At 42.9% G+C, this 25,276-nt stretch overlaps 1 protein-coding gene across 1 annotated transcript in view; it reads right to left on the reverse strand.

The window, feature by feature from the left end:
- Positions 1–25,276, reverse strand: part of TRMT61A (tRNA methyltransferase 61A) — a 68,673-nt gene that overhangs the window by 26,490 nt on the left and 16,907 nt on the right. Inside the window, exon 3 of the mRNA XM_082242765.1 lies at positions 16,360–16,626. Coding sequence (XP_082098891.1) covers positions 16,360–16,626 — 267 coding nt within the window. The remainder of the gene's footprint in view (positions 1–16,359; positions 16,627–25,276) is intronic.

Consider the following 25,276-nt stretch of genomic DNA (forward strand, 5'->3'; position numbering starts at 1 on the left):
TCACTGTGCTGGGAGTGCGCTCTGTGGCGTGCTCCCAGCACAAAGGGAGGTACGCAAATAGCCCAGTGCAGTGAAGCTGCATATTTACATTAAAAAAATTATATATATATATATATATATATATATAAATAAAAGTCACACTTTAAAGGTCAGCACACCCAATCTTTTTCATTCAGCATTAGACACGGGAGAGATAAGCCACGTAACAGCCTTATATCTCAGGGATTCCAGTTGTCCGCGCTTGAATCCCAGCGTGTAAACATATATAAGGGCCGGTTGTACTTGTAAGACTAGCCATCCAGAGCACCCCATTCCCCCTACATTAGATGTCAACAGCCCCCACCACCATCAGAAGTCAAGAGTCACCCACCCTCCCCTAGCATCACAGTGCCCCCCCCCCTTACCTCGTGCTGCTGCAAGGAAGAAGATGGGGGTGGAGCTGTGAAGCAGAAAGTACAGTGTCTTGAGGAGGACCAGAGGATGGCTGGGACCAGGGGGAGGCAGTGACGAGGGGGTGCTGCGGCTGCACAGAATCTGTAGGAGTTTTTTACTCCTCTCTTCTGCTGACTGCTGAGACAGGGAGAGTGTGGGGAGCAGAGACAAACCCCTCCGGGTCTACAAGAAGCACAGGATCTGACAGAAGAGTTCTGTCCTCCTCTCCTTTTCTGACTGCTGAGACCAGATGGGGGCAGAGACCAGGGGGTGCTGCAGCTGCAGGAGAGGAAATAGCCTGGAGGGCCAGGTTCGGCCCGCGGGCCTTGCGTTTGACACATGTAGTTTACATGATCATTTTATGAATTACTAAAGCTTTTGGCCTCTTTCACCGTCAATTTTGAGCTTGTGATCTGATGCTTTCTACCTCTGTGTCACAGCTGGTGAAGTCAGTATAGCCTGGCTGAAAGTTAATTATAGTCATGCTTCTGTAACATTTTATTGTCATTGTGTCCCCACTGGGTATATTTCCTCTCATTTCCCGCCAGGACAGGAAGTGATAAGAAATCGCTCTACCAGGCAGACTGATAACAATAATCATATCGCAAGCACCAAGATTGCAACTTTAGATTTTTCATTGCGGGTTTGGAAATGGAAGAAAAAAACTGGGTGGTTGCTACAAGCAAAAAAAAAAGAAATAAAAAAAAAAAAAAAATTATTTAAAAAAGACAAAAAAAGAAAAAAAAAAAAAAAAAAAACTTTCCCTTCAATAGTCTGAATATTTCATCTGGATACTTGACCTTTATCTTGGCAGCAAAATCAGTAACCCCCTAGATACCAGAACACGACCTTCACAATAATGTGCTGGCTGGCTGGATACTGCCGCAAGTTATCAATGCCCCCTGTCCTCCGCCAACACGTGTTCTCTAGACAGCAATCAGGACACGACTGACAGCTCAGACATTTGGCCCCATCAGGCTGCTATCACTTCAACAGGACAAGAGGCTTTGGAGAAGCCGCCGAGAGGGTGATTATGAAATCAGACGACAGTTGCTTCCAAAGAGCGAGAATTAACGGAGGATGAACTATATTTTCCTCCTGCCAGGGCAATGCAAATCTGTTCTTTAGTAAGAATAGAAAAACTAATAGGTAGCTGTACTGTAGAAACATCTACCATCCATGATGTCTGCTGTGTGCGTACCGCAGGAGCAGAGCAAGTGATGAAAATGTCAAACTGCCTATTCATTTTCACAGTGTAAAGAATTGTGAACATCCCAGGAAGCTCATTGAGGAAGGCGAGAAGATTATCACCTTCACATTCCAGCAGTGCCTTTTCTCTGTACATACCGGGTGCCTAGCCATGACTATGGGACATTGATTTATAAAGGACTCCATGTTTGGGAAAACATACATGGTCCATCAAGATAGTGTCCTCAGAACCCCAGCGCTGTAAGCAACAGTGTCAATTAGCAGGGCTGCTCTCTATAAGAAAAAGCAACAAAGTTGTGAAAAAAATTAGAACAAAATCAACTTTTTTTTTTATATACAATATAGAACATTGTGCTTCTCCTGATCCATCATCCAATTATTATTATTATTATTTTTTTTTTAATATCCGATCACTGTCCCCCAGTTTCTTTGTAAGACTCCATTCACACTAGCGCGACTTGTCAGGCGACTTGGTCGCGACTTGCACGGACTTCATATAATTGAAGTCAATGCAAGTCGCCTCCAGGTCGCCCCAAAGTAGTACAGGACCCTTTTTCTATGTCGGAGCGACTTGTGTCGCTCCTATTAGAACGGGTACTGTGCTAATCAATGGTGGGTGACTGACCTCGACTTGTCAGGCGACCAAGTCGCCTGACAAGTCGCGCTAGTGTGAATGGAGTCTTAGGGTTATGATGCAGAGTCCTGCTTGGGACACCTTTTTCTTGTTCAGTCCCGGACGGGTTTGTCCCATTCTTTGCATACTTGAGCACCACACATGCGCAGTGTGGCAGGCTCGAGTACCAGGCATAGAAGTGCCAACTTGGCTGCTGTGTTAGAGGTAGGCTAATGCACTGTAGCTGGGGTCCATAGTGTAAACCAGCCTTTTTCAACCAGGGTGCCTTGAGGTTTCTTTAGTGGTGCCTTAAAAAAATGCCCAAAAATTGGATACAAATAAGCGGGAGGATGAAGTCTGCCTTTTAGTTAAACAAAGTCACAGATTTTTATTGTGCACCATTACAACCTTTAAGCTGACAACCTCCTTACGGCCAATGAAATCATCAATTGATAAGGAGGATGTCAGTCGCCTGTATAGCATCCATGTTTGATCCTCCCCTGCCCCTCTCTCCATCAGCTTTGGGGTCACATTAGCTGAGTGATGGAGGAAAACTTTGGAAGAAGAGAAACATAGAATGTGTCGGCAGATAAGAACCATTTGGCCCATCTAGTCTGCCCAATATATCTGAATCCTATGAAAAGTCCCTGGCCCTATCTTATATGAAGGATAGCCTTATGCCTACCCCATGCATGCTTAAACTCCTTCACTGTATTTGCAGCTACCACTTCTGCAGGAAGGTTATTCCATGCATCCACTACTCTCTCAGTAAAGTAATACTTCCTCATATTACTTTTAAACCTTTGCCCCTCTAATTTAAAACTGTGTCCTCTTGTGGTAGTTTTTCTTCTTTTAAATATGCTCTCCTCCTTTACCGAGTTGATTCCCTTTATGTATTTAAAAGTTTCTATCATATCCCCTCTGTCTCTTCTTTCTTCCAAGCTATACATGTTAAGGTCCTTTAACCTTTCCTGGTAAGTTTTTTCCTGCAATCCATGTACTAGTTTAGTAGCTCTTCTCTGAACTCTCTCTAGAGTATCTATATCCTTCTGGAGATATAGCCTCCAGTACTGCGCACAATACTCCAAGTGAGGTCTCACCAGTGTTCTGTACAGCGGCATAAGCACTTCTCTCTTTCTACTGCTTATACCTCTCCCTATACATCCAAGCATTCTGCTGGCATTTCGTGCTGCTCTATTACATTGTCTTCCCACCTTTAAGTCTTCTGAAATAATTACTCCTAAATCCCTTTCCTCAGATACTAAGGTCAGGACTGTGTCAAATATTCTATATTCTGCCCTTGGGTTTTTATGCCCCAGGTGCATTATCTTGCACTTATCCACATTAAATTTCAGTTGCCAGAGTTCTGACCATTCTTCTAGTTTTCCTAAATCCTTTTCCATTTGGCGTTTCACTCCAGGAACATCAACCCTGTTACATATCTTTGTGTCATCAGCAAAAAGACAAACCTTACCATCGAGGCCTTTTGCAATATCTCTTATGAAGATATTAAACAAAATTGGTCCCAGTACAGATACCTGAGGTACCCCACTGGTAACATGACCTTGTTCTGAATGTTCTCCATTGACTACAACCCTCTGTTGTCTGTCACTCAGCCACTGCCTAATCCACTCAACAATATGGGAGTCCATGCTCAATGACTGCAGTTTATTGATAAGTCTTCTATGTGGGACAGTGTCAAAAGCCTTACTAAAATCTAGATATGCAATGTCTACTGCACCTCCACCGTCTATTATTTTAGTCACCCAGTCAAAAAAATCTATAAGATTTGTTTGACATGATCTCCCTGAAGTAAACCCATGTTGTTTTTCATCTTGCAATCCATGGGATTTAAGATGTTCCACAATCCTATCCTTTAATAGGGTTTCCATTAATTTTCCTACTATTGATGTCAGACTCACTGGTCTATAGTTGCTCGATTCCTCCCTACTACCTTTCTTGTGAATGGGCACGACATTTGCCAATTTCCAATCTTCCGGGACGACTCCTGTTACTAATGATTGGTCAAATAAATCTGTTAATGGTTTTGCCAGCTCACCACAAAGCTCTTTTAATAATTTTGGGTGTATCTCATCAGGACCCTGTGACTTATTTGTCTTCACTTTAGACAGCAATCTTAGAACGTCTTCCTCTGTAAAGACACATGCATCAAACGATTCACTAGTCATCCTTTCAAGTGGAGGTCCTTCTTTTTCTTCTGTAAAAACTGAACAGAAGTATTCATTAAGGCAGTCGGCTAGCCCTTTATTCTCTTCTACATACCTTCCGTCCTTTGTTTTTAATTTAGTTATTCCTTGTTTTAATTTCCTTTTTTCATTTATATATCTGAAGAATGTCTTATCCCCCTTTTTCATAGACTGAGCTAGTTTTTCTTCTGCCTGCGCTTTAGAAGTTCTTATAACTTGCTTGGCCACTTTCTGCCTAATCTTGTAGATTTCCTTATCTTCATTGCTCTGGGTTTTTTTATAATTACAAAATGCTAGCTTTTTATTTTTAATGATTTGGGCCACTTCTGCTGAGTACCACAGTGGTCTCTTCCTTTTTTTGCTTTTACTGACAAGTCTAATGCAATTTTCTGTTGCCTTCAATAATGCACCTTTTAAGTAGTCCCATTTCTCCTGTACTCCATGTAATCCGTTCCAGTCTGATAAGGACTCATTTATGACTAATTTCATTTTTGAAAAGTCTGTTTTTCTAAAATCTAAAACTTTTGTTTTTGTGTGGTGTTACTCTTTCACAGTTCTTATATTAAACCACACTGACTGGTGATCACATAGAAACATTGAAATACTAGTCAGTACCAGTTTGCACCTCTAACGTTGGGTCTCCTACATGTGTGAATGTTGCTGAATTAGAGCTGCACGATACTGGATGAAATGAGAATCACAATGTTTTTGCTTAAAATAAAGATCGCGATTCTCAGCGTAACATCAACTTTCACATTATACAAAAAAATTGGCCTAACTTTACGGTTTGTTTTTTTAAAAATTGATTAAAGTGTATTTTTTCCCAAAAAGTTGGGTTTGAAAGACTGCTGCGCGAATACAGTGTGACATAAAATATTGCAATGGTTGCCATTTTATTCTCTAGGGTCTTTGCTAAAATATATAATGTTTGGGGGTTCTAAGTAATTTTCTAGCCACAAAATGGGATTTTTGACTTACTGTAAAATCCATTTTTCTGATGTTCATTGACGGACACAGTTCCTGATCTTCTTAACCATTGAGTTATACTGCCCCCTATAGGAGGACACTAGGCAGAAAAAAGTCTGGCTACGCCTATGGGCAGTCCCAGGGGGTATACTCCCTCTCTCTGCTATAGGTACTCAGTTTTGATAGAAGCTGTGTCAGAAGAATTACAACTCCACAGAGGGGTGGGTGCTGTGTCCATCAATGAACATCAGAGAAATGGATTTTACGGTAAGTCAAAAATACAATTTTCTCTTTCGTTCATTGACGAACACAGCTCCTGATCTTCTTAACCATTGGGACATCCGAAAGCAGTCCTAAACACGAGGGGTGGGAACAGCGAAAAAAATTCCCAAGGCTAACTATAGCTAACCAGGTGAAAAGGAGCTCAACCAAAATAAAACAATACACCCTCAAAGAGGACCAGATCCTCTAAACAGCAGCCTGCAAAAACCTTGCAGCCAAAGGAAGCATCCGCAGATGCAAACACATCCACTTTATAGAACTTTGTGAAAGTGTGCACCGACGACCAGGAGGCCACTTTGAAAACCTGCGTCACTGACGCCTGATGACGGAAAGCCTAGGAGGCACTTCGCATCTGAGTAGAATGCACCTTGACAGGGAAAGGAGGAACCTGACCCTGGATGGAATAGACCGAAACCACTGTCTGTCTGATCCATCTGGAAATGGTCGCAGAGGAAAAAGACAACCCTTTCAGGGGCCCCTCCGTGAGCACAAATAGTGAGTCTGACTTCCTAAAAGACTCAGAAGCTGCAATGAAAATCAGACACAACCTGAGGAAGGAACAACAGACAGGGGCGAAAAACTACCTAAATCACCTGAACCACCAGTAAGGTGAACGACAGGATAACGCCAATTCCGACACCCTGCGCGCAGAGGTGAAAGCCACCAAAAAGGCCACCTTCTGGGAAAAGCAGGGGAATCTCCCAAAGATTCTCAAAAAGAGGCTTCTGGAGGACTGAGAGCATCAAATCGAGGTCCCAAGGCAGCAACAGAGACCGCACTGGAGGTGTCAAGTGCCTAGCTCCCTAAAAAAAAAGCATGCACCAGGGAGTATGTGGCCAAATACCTTTGAAATAAGACTGCTAAGGCCGACACGACTCTTGATAGTACCCAAGGCCAGTTTCTGCTCAACCCCCCGTTGAAGGAAGGTCAAGATCTGAGCCACCGAACAAGAGTCAGGATGAACCCCAAGAGACTCACACCACGCAATGTACGTCTTCCACGTACGGCGGTAGATCTTGCTAGAAGTAGGTTTCCTAGCTTCAAACAACGTTGGAAACACCGACTCACAATTGTAAAGCAGGATGTAAGATTGGTCCTTGGGACAGCAGATCTTTCCTGAGAGGTAGCTTCCAAGGAACCTTGGCGACCAGCCACACCAGATAGGTGTACCAAGCTCTTTGAGGCCAGCCGGGGCCACTAAGATAACCGGAATCTCTTCTGCCTCAATCCTGCGTAGAAGTCTTGGCAGAAGCTTGAGAGAAGGGAAGGCGTAAATCAGACGACACTGATCCCATGGGGCCACCAGCGCATCTGTGGCGTCCGCCAGAGGATCCCGTGCCAGAGCCACAAACCTCTGCACCTTTCTGTTGAGCTGGAAAGCCAACAGATCCACCTCGGGGATGCCCCACCAGAGACACAACTGATGAAAACACCTCCGGATAGAGGGACCATTCCCCTTGGTCCAACGCCTGCTGACTGAGGTAGTCTGCCTGCCAGTTTTTCACCCCCGGGCATGTGCACAGAGGAGAGGGCTGGAACGAATTGTGCTGCCCATCTTAGAATGCCGGCTACCTCCAGAGCCGCCAGGACACTTCTTGTGCCCCCCTGGTGACTGACATAAGCCAGAGCCATGGCACTGTCTGCCTGAATAAGCTATGGACATCCCTGAAGATGATCCGTGGATTCCTGCCATATCAGCAGGAATTTGGTGGATTCCTGCCATATCAGCAGGAATCCACCAAACAACAAGTGTCTATGGCCAGCCTAGGCATGACATTAAACAGAAAAAACCTTACATTTAAATATAAATTTAGGTGTCTATCTCTCTACATCTACTGATGGCTATGACAAATGGATTTCACAGACACCAACCTCTGCTTTTGCATTTCTTGCATCATGTCCTCATTTTAGAGTCCCGTTTTGACATAGGACCAGTTTTATGAGATAGAACGAAATACACAGGTTTATACAAGTCCTCTTAAATTCGTTTCAGGTGCTCCCCTATTTTACAGCATTATTCCAATAAGACCATAGAGCGCTTCTTTAAAAACTGACTCATTATGGCAAGAATAACCCCAGTATAAATGAGTTTTATAAACTCACATCCACGAAACTGAACAATGTATCTGGTTTGCTGCTCATACAGAAATCAGAGCCAAACGATTTTTTATGTGTTCTCATATAAACTAATTATCAAGATTGATAGGGAAATAATTTGGAAGGAATCAAGTGAAGTAAAAAGGTTAGATGCCAAAAAAAGAGAAGTCTGCTGCTGAGAGTCATTAATTAAGAGGAAGTCTACAGCCAAATCAGAGCCTCTGGAATGATTTATTCTGGGCCGAGCGCAACAGAATAAAAGGTAGCGGCTTTGGAATGAAAGCACACCCGCCCTTTACTGCAAAGCAGGAGGACAGGAGATGTAAGGATCGTTCTTGACCCATCAATTCACGTAGCTTTTAGTGGAATCAAAGTCAGTCAGTTTAATGGACATCACAGTGCAAACTTCAATTTCTTCATTATGGAGAAATGTACAAATTCATAACAAAATTTGCTCAAATCCTATATGTATACATATATATGTACATGTTATACAAACACACACACACACACTATATATATATATATATATATAAAAAAAATATATATATATATGTAGTGGAGGTGACATTTTTTATCTTACAGCTGAACTCCAGACATACAGCTAAATACACAGATGGAAGTCAAACATAGGAGCTGTTTCATTGGCCAAAGGATTTGTATTTCTGTCCACCCAGTCCTGATATTTACATAGTTCTGCTACACTGCAGAACCCTGCCTTGCTGGGGAGAAGACCTAATTTTTATTTGCTGCAGTTCAGTAAGTCAACCCTAAAACTAAAATCCCTGCGTGTAAGGGTAATTTTCCCAATTGACGCCCAATAAATTGGTTTTAGCAAGGGATTCTTCCCGGGACCTGAAATGCATGTTAGGTGTGCCTCTCTATAGACAATCAGGATGGGAAGGAGAACACAGAGCCAATTAGTTATGCTTTATTGCAAGAAACATACTAGTAGGAGGAGAGAGCAAAATAACAAATAAATGAGCTCATCAGCTTTCTGCTTCTCCTTTCACTGTACAGTTACAGGCTGGGGGGGATGGATCTTTTAAGTGTTTATCCACCCTAAAACTAAAATCCCTGCACTAACCCATCTAGCCCTGTAAATAAGAAATCAGTATACATACCTTTTTTGAAGCCGGACAGACCTGATCCCACGCTGAGCTGCGGCTTCGCTGTGGAGGCGGGTGCAGAGGACACAGCCAACAACCGAAGCTCTATAGTAAGTCTATGCAAAAGAAAGGAGAAGGTGCCCAGCCAGGGCAGTTCCTCATTCCGGTGCTGCGATGGAACGCACGCCTCGCCCCTGGACCGCACGGGTCGTAAAGACGTAATGACCGCCCCGACACTTGTTTTTTGGTGGATTCCAAGTTCGAGGCATGCGTTCCATCGCAGCCTCAGACTGAGGAACTGCCCCTGGCTGGGTTCCTCCATTCCGCCATCTCCTTGCTGATGGACGGCCTAGGAAGATTGAGCCACAGGGTCAGGAATGGACCTGAGGGATGATGCCACCATTTGTCCATCTTGTAAGTTTTTCTATTTTCGTGTGTAAATAAAAGTACTACCTGCTGCACTTAGAGGCGCCTTCTCATTTCTTTTGCATCAACAGTTGGAGTCACTTCTACCCATTCAGAAGAGCTGCCCCTTTGTCAGCGGGTGTGTCCTCTGCAGAGCTTCTGCCGCTGGAGACAGGATTGGATCGGCTTCAAAAAAGGTGTGTGTACTGATTTCTTATTTACAGGGCTAGATAGGTTAGTGTTAGATCATGGAGGTCTATAGATGCAGGGATTTTAGTTTTAGGGTGGACTAACACTTTAAAGATCCATCCCCCCAGCCTGTAACTGGACAGTGAAAGGAGAAGCTGATGAGCTCATTTATCACTTTGTTCTCCCCTCCTACCAGCATGTTTCTTGCAATAAAGCTTAACTAGTTGGCTCTGTGTTCTCCTTCCCATCCGGATTGTCTATAGAGAGGCACCCCTAACATGCATTTCAGGTCCTGGGAAACCCTTACTAAAACCAATTTATTGGGGGTCAATGGGGAAATGACCCTTATACTGGGGGTCAGTAGGAATAAAACTACAAAGATAATTAGTGTATAGTGTAGTAATTATGCTAATGGCTTTGCTAAGTGGTGCTGGCCCAGGAACTATTCAGGCACCATAAATGGGAGACCATTCAGCCACAGCTCAAAGAACCCCTAGAAAACCTCTGCAGGAATCCTGGTTGAGAATGGCTGCTCCAAACGGTCTATGATACACTGCACTCTAAAAACTGCCTTTCCTCATTCAAATCCAGGCTTCCACAACAGACTTTTCACTCTGTTTTCCTCCAAATTTCATATGGGTTGTCATACTTCACCCCTGACAAATTTCCTGGATGATTCCCCTTCCCATGTCAGCTACATTTTGAAATTAAAGTGCAAGAAAAGCTTAAAGCCAGCCGTAGACAGATCGAAATTTGGTTGGTTCAGCAGGAACAAGACAAATTTCGATCCATGTATGGGAAGGCTGGTTGTACTGGATCGACTTAATTTCAACCAGCCTGTCGTTTTTTTCTTTCTTTTAATCCCTGCCAGCGGCTACAGCAGCCGGCAGTGATCACTGTATTCTGACGGCTGGCAAACCTCCAGCTGTCAGAATACAATAGCCCAGCTAGAGGGATTCCCCCACTAACACAGACTGTTTGATGGCGGAAACAAGCAATTTTATTTCCTTCAGCCAGTGCTTGAAGGAAATAAAATTGCATAATGTATGGCCTGCCTAACTAGAACTATTAAAAATGCACCCCCCTTTCCCAATTTATCCTACCTAATTGTACTAAAAAAATAAATAAAAAAAACATGTATGTCAGTGAGTGGCTGCTGGAGAGGAGGGAGCACCGACCATAGCTGGGCCATGAGAGCCTACGTGTGACCTCATGACCCACAGAATTCGCCATCATTGTCAAATGCTCCCTTACACAGAGCTGCAGCATCATGTGCCCAGACTGGGGAAGACTGAAAATCTGGATTTATAAGGATGTCTTTTATACAGGTTAGGCTGGATAGGAAGGAGAAGAAGAATTTTGTATGGGCTCAGATTTCACTGCAAAGGTATTGGTTTAGGTATTGAAGCATTTTCACAAGTAATCACAAAAACGCTCAATATCAGCACCGATACCACCCTCGATTTTACAGTGCAGATATGCAGCCACAGGTGTGCCTAGGCACCTTCACATACCAGGAAGTACAATGCAGTTTGTTCAGGAGGAATTACAGACAAGAGATACATTTCTCAGGGCACTGCTTATGTACAAGTAAGGCCTCTTGCACACTGCAGCTTATAAAAGCTCAGTACAGCTTTTTTTTTCCTGAGCTAAAATACAGCCCATTCATTGTAACGTGCCTGTGCATACAGCCGCGTAAATGAGCGCCGTGCATTCTTCAGTAAGAACAAAATAGAAAAATCTGCATTTTTGGACAGTAATTTACGCCTAATGCGCGCAAATATGCACATTTGCGCACAAATGAACGCACACGAACATAGTACTGTTGCATTTTTTACAAAAACACAATACATTTGCGTGAAAAGACGCAAAAATAATTTGCGCTGACGCATATGCGTAAAAATGCGCATATTTCAATAAGACAGATTTACGGCTGAAAAAGGAGATGCTCAAACAGGAGTATCGTGTGTAAGAGGCCTAACACTAGGTATTCCCTGCAACATAGCAAATCTTCACTTTTTGAGCTCAGGTCCACAAGAACATGAAAATATATATATTAGTTTCTAGGTCCGTTTTAATATCTGCCATCATTTCGGTGTCTATGTGCTTCCTTACCGTTTACTATCCATTATTGCAGGTTTGTACATGATTCCTTGCATGCTTTTTATTGCTACACAGTGTACCCTGTGTGCTTTTCATCTGAAGGATCAGAAGACGTGATTGTCTGGGAAGGTCCTCGTGTTATTGCACAGCGGGTGAAAAGGTTAACTAGATAAAGCCAAGCCACATACGCCAGGAAAATGTAATAAAATCCACAAGAGATCATTCATCCTTGCAACATAATCTCAATATAACATAATTTTCCGTATACACAGGATCCGTCCAGTCTAATTTTTTAAGCAAATAGTTTGGGATGATGAAGATTTCCTTTAAGAAAATGGAAAACCGCATTTAAAGTACATGTAAACACTTAGGGGTCTATTTATGAAGAATTTAATGTGACTTTCACCTAACATTCTCTAGTGAGGAATCAATCACTGTCATTTACACATGGACCTTGAAGTTTCTCCTACAGAGAATGTTTGGTGAATGTCAGATTCACTGTTTTCTAACTATGTCCCTAAAAAAAAAAAAAATTAGACTAAGACATTTAAATTTGCCAAAGCCCTGTGTACTATTGTACACTAGAGCTGCACGATTATGGTTAAAATGATAATCGCAATCTTTTTTTGCTTAAATCACAAGATCTCGGCGTAACATCTTTCAAATTCTTTAAAAAAAAATGTGCTAACTTTATGGTTTAATTTTTTTTTTCTTTTTATTCATTGAAGTGTATTTTTTCCCCAAAAAATTGCGTTTGAAAGACCGCTGCGCAAATACAGTGTGACAAAATATTGCAAAAACTGCCATTTTATTCTCTAGGGTCTCTGCTAAAATATAGGAAATGTTTTTGGGAGTTCTAAGTAATTTTCTAGCAAAAAATATTGATTTTAACTTGTGAGCAACAAGTGTCAGAAAAAGGCTTAGTCTTTAAGGAGGTTGTAAACCCATACATTTTTATTTTTTTTGCAACCTGAAAGAGAAACACATGAGCTAGTATGCATCGCATACTAGCTCATTATGAAATACTTACCTTAGAACGAGCCCCCGCCGTGCCGCCCGCTTACCTGTATGACAGGCGACATGTCCAGTCGCCCGTCTTCTGGAATTGCAGCATCCGGCCATCTGATTGGCCGGAGCCACGGTGACGTCGCACACGCGCGGGAGCCGACGTCACGGCACGGGGCTCTGAAGGAACGGCACCAGCGGCCGTTCCTTCAGGGCGCATGCGCCAGTGACGTCACTGGCTGCATGTAAGGTAAATATCTCCTAAACGGTGCATGTTTAGGAGATATTTACAATACCTATAGGTAAGTCTTATCATAGGCTTACCTATAGGTAAAAGTTGCAGAGGAGGGTTTACTTCCTCTTTAAGTGGTTAAACTGACCTCATTTACAGACCTAAGTTCATCCCTTTGATCTAAAAAAACGAAATAATACAATGTTTCTCCTTATCTCTCAGCCCTTAGCAATGTTGTTCCTATTGTGCTTTGACAGCTATCAAATGTGAGCAGAACACGGTTTGGCACTAAATCATAGAAATGCCGGATTAAGATCGTGGGGGGGGGGTCGAATCGAGATTTTTTTGTGATTATTCATGCAGCTCTATTGTACACTATATTATCAAAAGTATTGGGACACCTGCCTTTACACGCACATGATCTTTATGGCATCCCAGTCTCAGTGTGTAGGGTTCAAAATTGCATTGGCACACCCACAGCTTCAACTCTTCTAGGAAGGCTGCCCACCAGGTTTAGGAGTGTGTCTGACCATTCTTCCAGAAGTGCATTTGTGAGGTCAGACACTGATGTGGACAAGAAAACCTAGCTCGCAATCTCCTCGCTAATTAAACTGTTCTATCGGGTTGAGGTCAGGGCTCTGTGCAGTCCAGTTAAGTTCCTCCACCCCAAACTCGCTCATCCATGTCTTTATGGATCTTGCTTTGTGCACTGGTCCAAATCATTTGGTGGAGGGGGATTATGGTTTGAGTTTGTTTTCCAGGGGTTGGGATTGGCCCCTTAGAGTTCCCCTCACTGGAACTAAGTGCCGGTTCACATTTGTGCGATCACATGTAATACGGAGCGCACTGCTCCTAAAATAAATGCGATCTCTGTGCGGTGCAAATTCAGCCATACAGTTTGTATGGCTGAATTCGCCCCGCAATCGCACCCAACTCGCACAGGACCCTTTTTTTGGTCCGGAGCAGAATCGGATCGCATGGTGGTTCACACTAGTGCGATCCGATGCTGTGCGAACTTTCAGATCGCACTGCGATATGCGATCTGATCTGGGGGTGTCATTAACCTCCTAATTGACACCCCCAGCGTATCGCATATGGCAGTGTGAACTGGCAGGGGTGCGGGAACACGCTGTATATTCGCAGCATTCTCGCATCGCAGAGATGTGAACCGGCACACTCAAGGCATCAGCATACCAAGACATTTAGGACAGTTTCATGCTCTCAACATTGTGGGAACAGTTTGGGGATGGCCCCTTCCTGTTCCAACATGACTGCAAGAACAGAGAGGCCATTTATTCACATTTTGTTGGTCATTTCTTCACTGTAAAGAGTACAATAAGCTCTAAAAGACTGACATAACTATCTGCACATTGCCGCTCTGTTGTAAGGTATATAGCTCAAAAAGGATGCACTTACTAGTGCCTCTTGGCATCAATTTGTCTATGATATCCTAAGCAATACCATTGTTCCTTTTTCATTTTCAAACCTTCATTGGAGCAATGACACAAAGGAGGTTGCTACAGGAAACACAGAAGCTTTGCCAAAGAAAACCATCCTTGGGTCACCTTCTGTCACATGCAGACTATTCAAGGTTAAAGAAATGCAACATATTACAAATCTGTAATCTGTGAGCAATTTCATGAATCCCCAAGACATAATCGGGTTTTTTCTCCATAAGAGCCATTTCCAGCTATGTTAAAATCTGCTTTCATTTCCAGCAGACAGAATCCATTAGGAGAAAACATTAGATTACTGTGAGTCACCCAGGCCCCAACGCAGATTAATTTCAGGCACTTGTTCCATTTAAAAAGAAAAACACTGTATATGAAAAATGGAATGTAGAGGTAAACAGAAATGGGTTCTGTTAAAAAATAGCCTTGCTGGCAGGACCTTTACAATTCATTATGTCTGCGATGACATTAAAAAGATACCTACTGGTTTTAGCCAAAACCACTCAACAGATGTTCCTAATGCTATGGCCACTAAGAAACCCATAGGCAAGAACATCTTTTATCTGGTTGCAGTCTCCTCATTGTGCTTAGCAGGAGGCCAGAGTGGTTTTAGACTCTAAGCTGTAGCAAAGGTGCCTCTCATGCTGCCCCTAGGTGGTGCTAAAATGAAAATCCTAACTTGCCCCTTGGTAGGAACAGTCCTGGCCATGGCCAGTTCTTTTTACAGTTTACCAAAAAAGGCTATGGGGAATATATGACCAGATGCTGTTGCCATCTGCCTCCACCATTATAGAGCTCTTTATAGGGAAAGAACAAACATTACAAGTGGCACATCAAGGTTAAAGGAGAAGTATGGCCAATTTTTGGCCATACTTCTCCTGTAGTTCATAGGATGTTCTGCACTCCTGTGTTCCAGATTCAGCCAATAGTGGGCTAAAGCCTACTGTCGGCTGACATGACAGAGTTTGTCCAGGCTCTAAAGGGATCCCGACAATAATGTGGGGATCCACTCAGATGCCTGACCGGCAGCTGGCTCAGCCTCTCAGTGTACCACTGAGAGGCTGGGCCAGTTGCTCCTGACCCTTCCATAGTCTGGTGCTCCAGTGAGCACTGGAGGAGCAGAGCACAGAGCGGTGACTGACAGTCACCATTGTGTGCTCAGTAGGGACCTGAAAAAATGAGCAATCAGTGGTCTTTGATGGCTCAGTTCTTTGTGTAGAGGCGGCGGGGGACAGATGCAGCATCACATAGATGATTTTTTTTATTTTTCCAGAATCCTGTACTTCTCTTTTAAGGCAGTAGTAGAGTCTGCTTTGTGATTTTTACCTACAGGTAAGCCTAAAATAAGGCTTACCTGTAGAGAAAATGAATATCTCCTAAACCTGCACCATTTAGAAGATATTCATCACGTCTCTCGCCACTCACACAGCCGTAGTCTGCAAACCCGTTAAACCGGGGGAAGATTTTAGAGTAAGTACGTATTTCATATGCAATGCATATTAACACATTATGTTATTATTTTGCAGGGGAACATTTTTTTTTTTTTTAAATTGCAGTGGTTTTCTACCGCTTTAACCTCTTAACGACCGCCCCTTGCAGTTTTACTGTGGCAGGTCGGCTCTGTCCCACGAAATGACATACCTGTACGTCGCTTCGCAAGCCGGCTAGCGGGGGTGCGCACGCCCATTCGCAACAGGGGAACCCGATCAGCATCTTCGCCGGGCACCCGCGATCGCTCCTCGTGGAGACAGAACGGCCATTGAATAACTCCAGTATCTGGGACATGCCGTTGACTGGACATGAAGCAAGAGGTCTCTTCAATGTGGACACAGAGCAATCTGTCCTGTCAAAGCCTTTCCCACTCCATCAAAAGGGATATAAGCTATAGGTATCTCATTGTACCAGAAGTGTTCACAATAATTTAACCACACAAACATAATTTAGATGCGTCTAGGTCAAGGCAGGAGATAAAGTTCTCATAGACATAAACAAGGAAGGCAAACACCTAACTGGTTGGTATGGTAAAAACACATTCAAATTCCCTGTTTATTGATCATACCTTCAATCTTTATAGCATCCTTTGCATGACCAATGGCCTCCCAGGGTGATGGTATATCCAGGAACACTGCATCTGCAATATGAGATACCCCAAAGCCATTCTTACACACATCCTGATTCTTCACAGTTACCAGATGATCTACTTTGTGCTCACGGAACTCCTCAATGGCCTTCTCAGCTCTCTGCTGGTGGAACTCCACGGTGTACAAGTGACCCGTCGGTGCCACTGTCCGTATGATGGCATGGGAAAGAGAGCCACTTCCAGTACCTATAAAAAAAAATATATAGCGAGTTAAACACTACATCAGTGACCACTTTTATCTGGAGGTTGTAGAACTTCTAAAGGTTTTGTACTTGGGTAGACTATAGTAGACATAGACCCTCTTTGACATACTTTGCCTCCCTTTTTGGGAGCAGCACAGCTACGTTTTTAGATTGGTATAATGCAATCGGATGTTTGGTGAGATTATGTTGGTCTTTTGGTCCTTGTGTGTCCCAGTTTTCAGTTCTTCTCTCCTTCTGTTTGGATCTACTGGGGCACCTCCATGCCCTGCTGAGGACAATGCTATAGAACCAGATATAAGAGTGATTACCCTGTGGTGTTGTTCCTCTTTTATGCCTCCACTCATTCCCGTTTGTGACATCCTTCGGGTGGCACCTAGTTACATAGTTACATAGTAGGTGAGGTTGAATAAAGACAATAGTCCATCCAGTTCAACCTGTGTAGGTGTGTGTGGCCGCAATCATCTCACATAGCCCTGAATGTTCTGATCCTTGAGATGTACGTCTAAGAGTCTTTTGAAAGCCACCATACTTCCCGCAGAAACCACCTCTTGTGGTAGACAATTCCACAATCGTAGAGAATTACACAATCTTGTAGCCCTAACAGTAAAGAACCCCCCACGTTGCCTGAGGTTAAAACGCTTCTCCTCTAATCGCATTGTATGCCCTTGAGTCCTCATGCAATCCCTTCAACTGAACAGCTTTTTTCCTAAGCTGAGATCCCCATTGAGATATTTATAAATTGCTATCATGTCCCCCCTCAGGCGTCTCTTCTCCAGGGAGAATAAATCAAGCGATTGCAGACGCTCTTCATAATTAAGGTCCTCCAATCCCCTAATCAGTTTAGTTGCCCTTCTCTGGACTCTCTCCAGCTCCAGTGTTATGGGCCTCTTAGGCTGACACTTTAGTTGGCCTATTTTTTTTTTTGCTTTTAAACCCTTCACGCTGACATAACCCATATATGCGGCCTCATTGGGCTGGGCTTTTTGCCATGGGGCCGCATGCATGTGTATCTGTCTTTGTGCTGGGGGCACGCCACACACCCAGCACAGAGATCGGGGTCTCGAAGAGAGCCCCGAGTCCCATACTAATGATCGGGACCCGAAACTCCTGATTACAGGTCACCTGATCGCAGTGGTAGCCTCTGATTGGCTACCACAGTGATCAGTCACTGTAAAGCCCACCCGTGTTTCTCTCTCTGTGAATAGAGGGGTGAGATACATTGTATCTCTCTCTCATCTTGCAGAGAAAAAAAAAACAGTATGTAAAAAAAAAAAAAAAAAATAATAACAATAATTAAATAATTAAAAAAAAACTAGATTAGTGCCAGGGTTAGTGTTTGGGCCAAGTAAGGGTCAGTTTATTTTGAGCAGTAATTAATATCAGTTAGCATCAGTGTCAGTGTGTTTTAAGTAGGACAAAAAAAAAAAAAAGCAAAAATGCGCACTATTGGTACAAACAACAACTAGCATACACATATGTGGTATCACTGCAATTGTCAGGAGCATGATATCTTATTTTTGCTTGTTCTTTGGTAACAAGAAATATACAGCTACAGTGCATCCGGAAAGTTTTCACAGCGCTTCACTTTTTCCACGTTTTTTTAGGTTACAGCCTTATTCCAAAATGGATAAATTCATTATTTTCCTCAAAATTCTACAAAAAAAAAAAAAAAAACCCATAATGACAATGTGAAAGAAGTTTGTTTAAAATCTTTGCAAATTTATTAAAAAAAAAAAAAAAAAAAAATAATCCCATGTACATAAGTATTCACAGCCCTTGCTCAATACGTTGTTGAAGCACCTTTGGCACCAATTACAGCCTCAAGTCTTGTTGAGTTCGATGCTACAAGTTTAGTACACCTATTTTTGGGCAGTTTCTCACATTCTTTTATTATTTGAAACCTTTGCAAATTTATTAAAAATAGAAAACAATAAAAATCACATGTACATAAGTATTCACAGCTTTTGCCATGACATCATCCTTGAGATGTTTCTACAACTTGATTGGAGTTCACCTGTGGTACATTCAGTTGATTGGACTTGATTTGGAAAGGCACACACCTGTCTATACAAGTTCCCACAGTTAACAGTGCATGTCGGAGCACAAACCCAGCCATGAAGCCCAAGGAATTGTCTGTAGACCCCCTGAGACAGGATTGTATCGAGGCACAGAAAAAATTTCTGCAGCATCGAAGGTCCCAATGAACACAGTGGCCTCCATCATCCGTAAATGGAAGAAGTTTGGAACCACCAGGTTCCTAAAGCAGGCTGCCTGGCCAAACTGAGCAATGGGGGGGGGGGGGGGGCAGGGAGAAGGGCCTTAGTTAGGAAGGTGACCAAGAACCCACTGGTCACTCTGACAGAGCTCCAACATTTCTCTGTGGAGTGAGAAGAACCTTTCAGGAGAACAACCATCTCTGCAGCACTCCACCAATCAAGCCTGTATGGTAGAGTGGTCAGATGGAAGCCACTTGTCAATAAAAAGGCACATGGCAGCCTGCCTGGAGTTTGCCAAAAGGCACCTAAACAACTCTTAGACCATGAGAAACAAAATTTTCTGGTCTGATGAAACAAAGATTGAACTCTTTGACCTGAATGGCAAGCGTCATGTCTGGAGGAAACCAGGCACCGGTCATCATCTGGCCAATACCATCTCAACAGTGAAGCATGGTGGTGGCAGCATCATGCTGTGGGAATGTTTTTTTAGTGGCAAGAACTAGGAGCCTAGTCTGGATTGAGGGAAAGATAAATGCAGCAATGTACAGAGACATCCTTGATGAAAACCTGCTTCAGAGCGCTCTGGACCTCAGACTGGGGCGAAGGTTCATCTTCCAACAGGACAACGAGCCTAAGCACACAGCCAAGATAACAAAGGAGTGGCTACAGGACAACTCTGTGAATGTCCTTGAGTGGCCCGGCCAGAGCCCAGAACCTGATTGAACATCGCTGGAGAGATCTGAAAAATGGCTGTACACTGACGCTCCCCATCCAACCTGATGGAGCTTGAGAGGTCCTGCAAAGAAGAATGGGAGAAACTGCCCATAAATAGCTGTGCCTATCAACAAAGTACAGAGCAAGGGCTGTGAATACTTATGTACAAGATTTTTTTCTCCTTTTATATTTTTAATAAATTTGCAAAGATTTCAAACAAACTTCTTTCACGTTGTCATTGTGAGATACTGTTTGTAGAATTTAGAGGAAAATAAGGAATTTAATCCATTTTGGAATAAGGCTGTACTATTACAAAATGTGGAAAAAGTGAAGCGCTGTGAATACTTTCCGGATGCAATTTAAATTTAAAAAAATATATATAATTTACTATCTTTGACCAGTTTTCCTTTGATAATAGAAAAATCAGGAGATATCCATTACCATTTATCACCCAAGAAGCCCAATTTGTCGTGAAAAAAAAACAAGGTATAATCCACCTGGATGCACAAAGTATTTGTGATGATATATATGGTTTTATTATACATGTCAAAGTTGCAAAAGTTGGCTTAGGCATTAAGATTTGTTTTACCCTTAAGTGGGAAGAGGTTAATGAATACCTCCTCTCAAATCCTGAAGAAGTTCATCGTTCAATTAAACATGTAGAAAATTCAGGCTTATTGACGATCTCATCAATTAACTGTCGACATTGATTTCAATGAAAGAAGTAATATTTATACTTATACAAAAAGATTAGAGCCAAGAGGGTTTTGGCATTTTTTACCTTTTTTATGTAATGTGATTTTTTAATATTTGTGTAATATAAAATGTATTATTTTTTTTTATCACGTGTAAAGACTATGGTACTGTCTGAACAATTATTTTTTTTTTTTTTTTTTTTTTAGGTAGAAATTATTAATTTATCTGATGGATAAAAGGTACCGAGGATGTTTCTGTAACACTTCAGATTTATGTGCCTATTTAAGCTAAAAAACAGACTGCTAAAGACGTCTGTCCTGACCAGCCTCTGGCACACTTTAGGGCTTGTGTACTTAAGCACAGTGCCAGGCTAAGCACTGGATAATGTGGAGAAGGGGTTATAACCTGTCCTAGTTTTAAATACTGTATGCTTCCCCATGGACAGGCCTGTTATCCGCCTGCTCAGCGGGGATCAGCTGAGCGATCCCCGCTGAGCAAGCGAAGTCCGTCAAAAAGGATCCACCGCAAGTAAAAGGGGCCTAACTGTGTGGGGGTGCTTTAAATGGGGGGGGGGGGGTAAGACAGAGATCCATCTTCCTGCTTAGCAGAAACACAAGATCTCGATCTTCCCCTCTCACAGAACTGCGGTCTGCCTTGTTTACATAGGCAGACCGCCGTTCTGCCTCTCCTGAGAATGATTGTGGGGTGCTGGCAGACATGGGACCCGCTGTACCTGCTGATTGGCTCCTGCTGTGTCCAATAAAGTTGCATGCCCCAGACCCAATGCATGAAATCCCGTACAGGTCCTGCCGCATATCTACCTGCGGCGGTTCAGAAAGGGTTTTAAAAAAACGATGGGATTTTTCCTACAGCTTATAGAATCCTTTTCTTGGAGTACATCGCGGGACACAGAGCAGCCATAATAATTACTATGTGGGTTACGCGCCACCTATAGGTGAATGGACACTGGCAGGCCAAACAGGAAGTCCTCCCCTATACAAGCCCTCCTACACAGGAAGTACCTCAGTTTTGTAGCAAAGCAATGAATATCACAAAAAGAGGGGAGGGACCTCTGTGTCCCATGATTTAGTCCAAGAAAAGGGTTTTAGAGGTAAGCTGTAGGAAAAATCCAATTTTCTTTATCGTACATCACGGGACACAGAGCAGACATAATTACTATGTGGCATGTCCTAAAGCAATGCCCTTGAGAGGAGGGAGACACAATCACAGAAACTGCCACCTGAGAAGGACATATTCTGCCAACCGTAACATACTGTGGCCAAAGCTGTATCCTCAGTGGCTTTGATATCCATCTGGTAAAATTCTGTGAATGTATGAACGAAAAACCATGTAGTGGCCTTAAACACCTGAGCCACTGACACCTGATGGCAAATGGCCCAAGAAGCACCCACACATCTGGTAGTGAGCGTTCTCACCAAAAAGGAATGGGGACCTTGCCCTTTCAAGCCATAGGCCTAAATAACTGGTGGATCCAAAGAAAAAAATTGTTAATTTGGATGCCTCCTGCCTTTCCAGGGCTCTGCTGGCAGCACAAACCAGGATTCCTGACCTGCGCCGACAATTCAAGTAAATCCTGACCGCCTGAACTACCTCCCCTCCAGAGTATGCAGAGATCTTACTCCTGCCAACTTAGGATTAGAAAAGAAAGGCAAGACACTGTCCCGATTCAAGTGAAAACTAGAAACCACTCTAAGCAAAAAAAGATGGTTGAGGACGCAACACCACCTTATCATGATGTTAGACCAAGAATAGCTCCTTGTATGAGAGCGCTGCCAGCTCTGACACTCCACTTGCTGAAGTGATAGCAACCAAAGAAGCCACCTTCTGAGTCAAAGGAATAACTGTTTCTCAAGATGGTTCAAAAGGTGGTCTCTGCAAGGACAGTCCAGAGCAAATTCAAGTCCCAAGGACACAAGGGTGACCTGACAGACGGGACTGTCTGTGTTACACCCTGTATGAAATATGAATCAAGGAGTGAGAAACTAGAAAAAAATGGATAGGGACAAATCTGACCCTTATGGTATTTAAAGCCAATCTCACTTCCCATCCCGATTGGAGAAAGGAAAAAAAACACTCCCACTCACATATCCGCGGGTGACACTTCCTGGTTTTACCCCAGGCACAAAATATTTCCCAATCCAGTATATGAAGCTCCCTGAAGCCAGCTTCCAGGCACTCAACAGAGCGAGAGAACAGGACTCAAGACCATTAGGTACAGATAGACTGGAAGTGTCCAAGGCTTTGGTAAATGCAGCATACAAGGCATGGTATATATAGGACCACATTAGTACCTATGACCTTATTAACCCACAGGAAATTACTAAGGTAAGCATAGGATCCATTTATAGTAGAAATTGGTAATGACCTAGGAAAAGATGAAATAATGACACTCCCTGTACAGAGAGATTTTTTTCCTGGCATTATATATATATATGTGCATCAAAGTATCGCACACAGTTGAACCAACAATACTCCAAAAGAGCCTCACCTCAGAAGAATATGTAAGTCGCACGGCCATGCAGTTCAATATGAATAAGGGAAGAAAAGTGAACTGTGTTATTCACAATAAGGCAAACCAACTGGTTATCTAAAGAATAGGTAAGTGCTTGACCATTTCTTTATGAAAAATTGATAAAAAAGATACAAGTTTATGTACCCACATGAGATGGTGGGAATATCACATATGTGTTTAACTTTGTAAACTCATTGTACACACATTAATTGGCTCTTTGCTGTATTATTGTCTTTGATTTGTATCTTTTTATAGATCAACTCTTCTTGAGCAGAACTCCTGAAGAAGCGGACTCCCCGCGAAACATGTAGAGTAAGATTGGAGAATTATTTTGAGTGGTCCTCCCGTGTGGGTAGATGCACCAATATTCAATCTGTACTAGAGGAGTTTCTCAATGAACTAAACCGAAAAGGGTAGTTCATTCTCAATGGCCTATGTGCCGTCAGTGGACTACTATATTATGTGTGTTGTTTATTTTCCTCCCTGTATGGGCGGTTTCTTTTATTACTTGTAGATGCAATAAAATTTGTATTTATATAGTCATTGTGTTGTAAGTCTTTGCGGTACCATGAAAGTTCTCAGTGCCTCAACTTATCTCCCAATTTGCACATATGTATATAGTCCAAGGCAAATAAGCACCTATGTATACAGTTTATTGTAACAAACACATATGTATGCAGTTCAAGGCAATTAAGCATGTATGTATGTATGTATGTATGTGCAGTTCATGGCAATTAATCCATTAGATTGTAAACTCTTCTGAGCAGGGCCCACTTAATCCTCTTGTATTTTATTGTATCCATTTTATGGCGCTATATAAATCCTGACTAATAATAAAAATAATAATAATTAAGCATAAATGTATGCAGTTCAGGGCAAAAAGAGAATACATGTATGCAGTTCAAATGAAAATATGTGTTTATGGAAGCATGCATTTATGGAAGCATGTAAGAATGCATTTACGCAAACACGTGTTCCCGCAAACATGAAAACACGCGTCCACGCAATAAGCAAGCAAGCGTCTATGCAAACACGCGTTCAGGCAAACATGAAAACACGTGTTCATGCATTTATGCAAACATGTAAGTAAGCATGTACCCATGCAGACACACACCCATGCAAGCATGTGTTTATGCAAGTAAGCAGGCATGAACATGTTTACTATGCTGCACCAGCTCAACTGCACTTGGCCCCAACTGATTTTGCAGGATACGCCAAGCATATAGGCTCCAATGCAGCCTTAATGCTGCTTCAAAACAGCCTAAAAATAGGTTCCTGCAGATCAAATGCACGCTATTCTGGAACGACAGCTTCTTAAAGTGCACTGATACCCCTACAGGGGTTTATCGACAGACAATTGTACAATCCCCCCGGATTAAGCAGTAAGTATACCTTGCTGTATATAACCATGCCCTGACTGTTCACCTAGCTCTCCCATTTCATCATGTAACCATGGGCTGAAGAGGCCTCGCTGATCCTTCAGCCCACGTGATCCACCAAAAATGGCCGCCCTTCTACTTCCGGTCTATACAGGAGTAGGCCATACTGAGCAAACATGCGCCCTCTAGTGGATGGGGGAGACACTGCAGACCAATACTCCTAAGAAGTACACAAGGCATGAGCAGTACACTGCCCCTAGTGGCCACTGGGAGAAAGACCAGATTGACAGATCTCTCTTTTTTTAAAAAAAAAAGAGAAACTGCAAAATTCAGACTTACCCTTCCTGCTGCAGGACCCTGAGCTAACAGGAGTCCAATCTTCACCCATCACGGCGGGCTGTCATAAAAGACCTTCAGGGACTGGGTCCCCCTTAATCTGGGGTCCACTCCCCTGGACCTGTATAGCACCCTGCAGAACAACACCTTGGTCAGAACACACACTGCACAGGGTTTCTTATGCAGGATCCAGCGCCATAAGGCTGCATTACAGGCAAACCTGGAGGAATCTTCTCTCCTAGCCAATGAGGCTCAGGTACCATCCAGTTTAAACAGAACAGTCCAGACCCCTAAGAAATGCTCCAAGAGCACATGTATCACATCAGTGACCACCACCTTACAGACACTGGCAAAAAAAAAATGGAGGTACTTCTTGTGTAGGAAGGGTTATATAGGGGAGGACTTCCTGTTTGATTGATCTTCCAGTGTCCATTCACCTATAGGTGGCGCATAACCCACATAGTAATTTTTACGGCTGCTCTGTGTCCCGTGATGTACGATAAAGAATACGTTTAATATCACTTTAAGGCAAGCTCCAGGGGGTAGTCACATGAATCCATCTACTTCTTGCTTTATTCATCTTACAGGAATGGATTATTTATATTCACCACAGTTTCATTAAAAACTACAGGTCTGCAATCTCTGTTTGCTTTGGGACGGCCAAGGGAGAAATAAATCAATATCGATCGATGGATAAACCAAAGGATTCTAAACAGTCTGTTTACAGAATAAACAAACAGAGCGTCTATGGCCAGAACT

Source organism: Pelophylax lessonae (genome assembly GCF_965119305.1).
Source record: "Pelophylax lessonae genome assembly, chromosome: 13".
In the NCBI taxonomy this organism is placed as follows: Eukaryota; Metazoa; Chordata; class Amphibia; order Anura; family Ranidae; genus Pelophylax; species Pelophylax lessonae.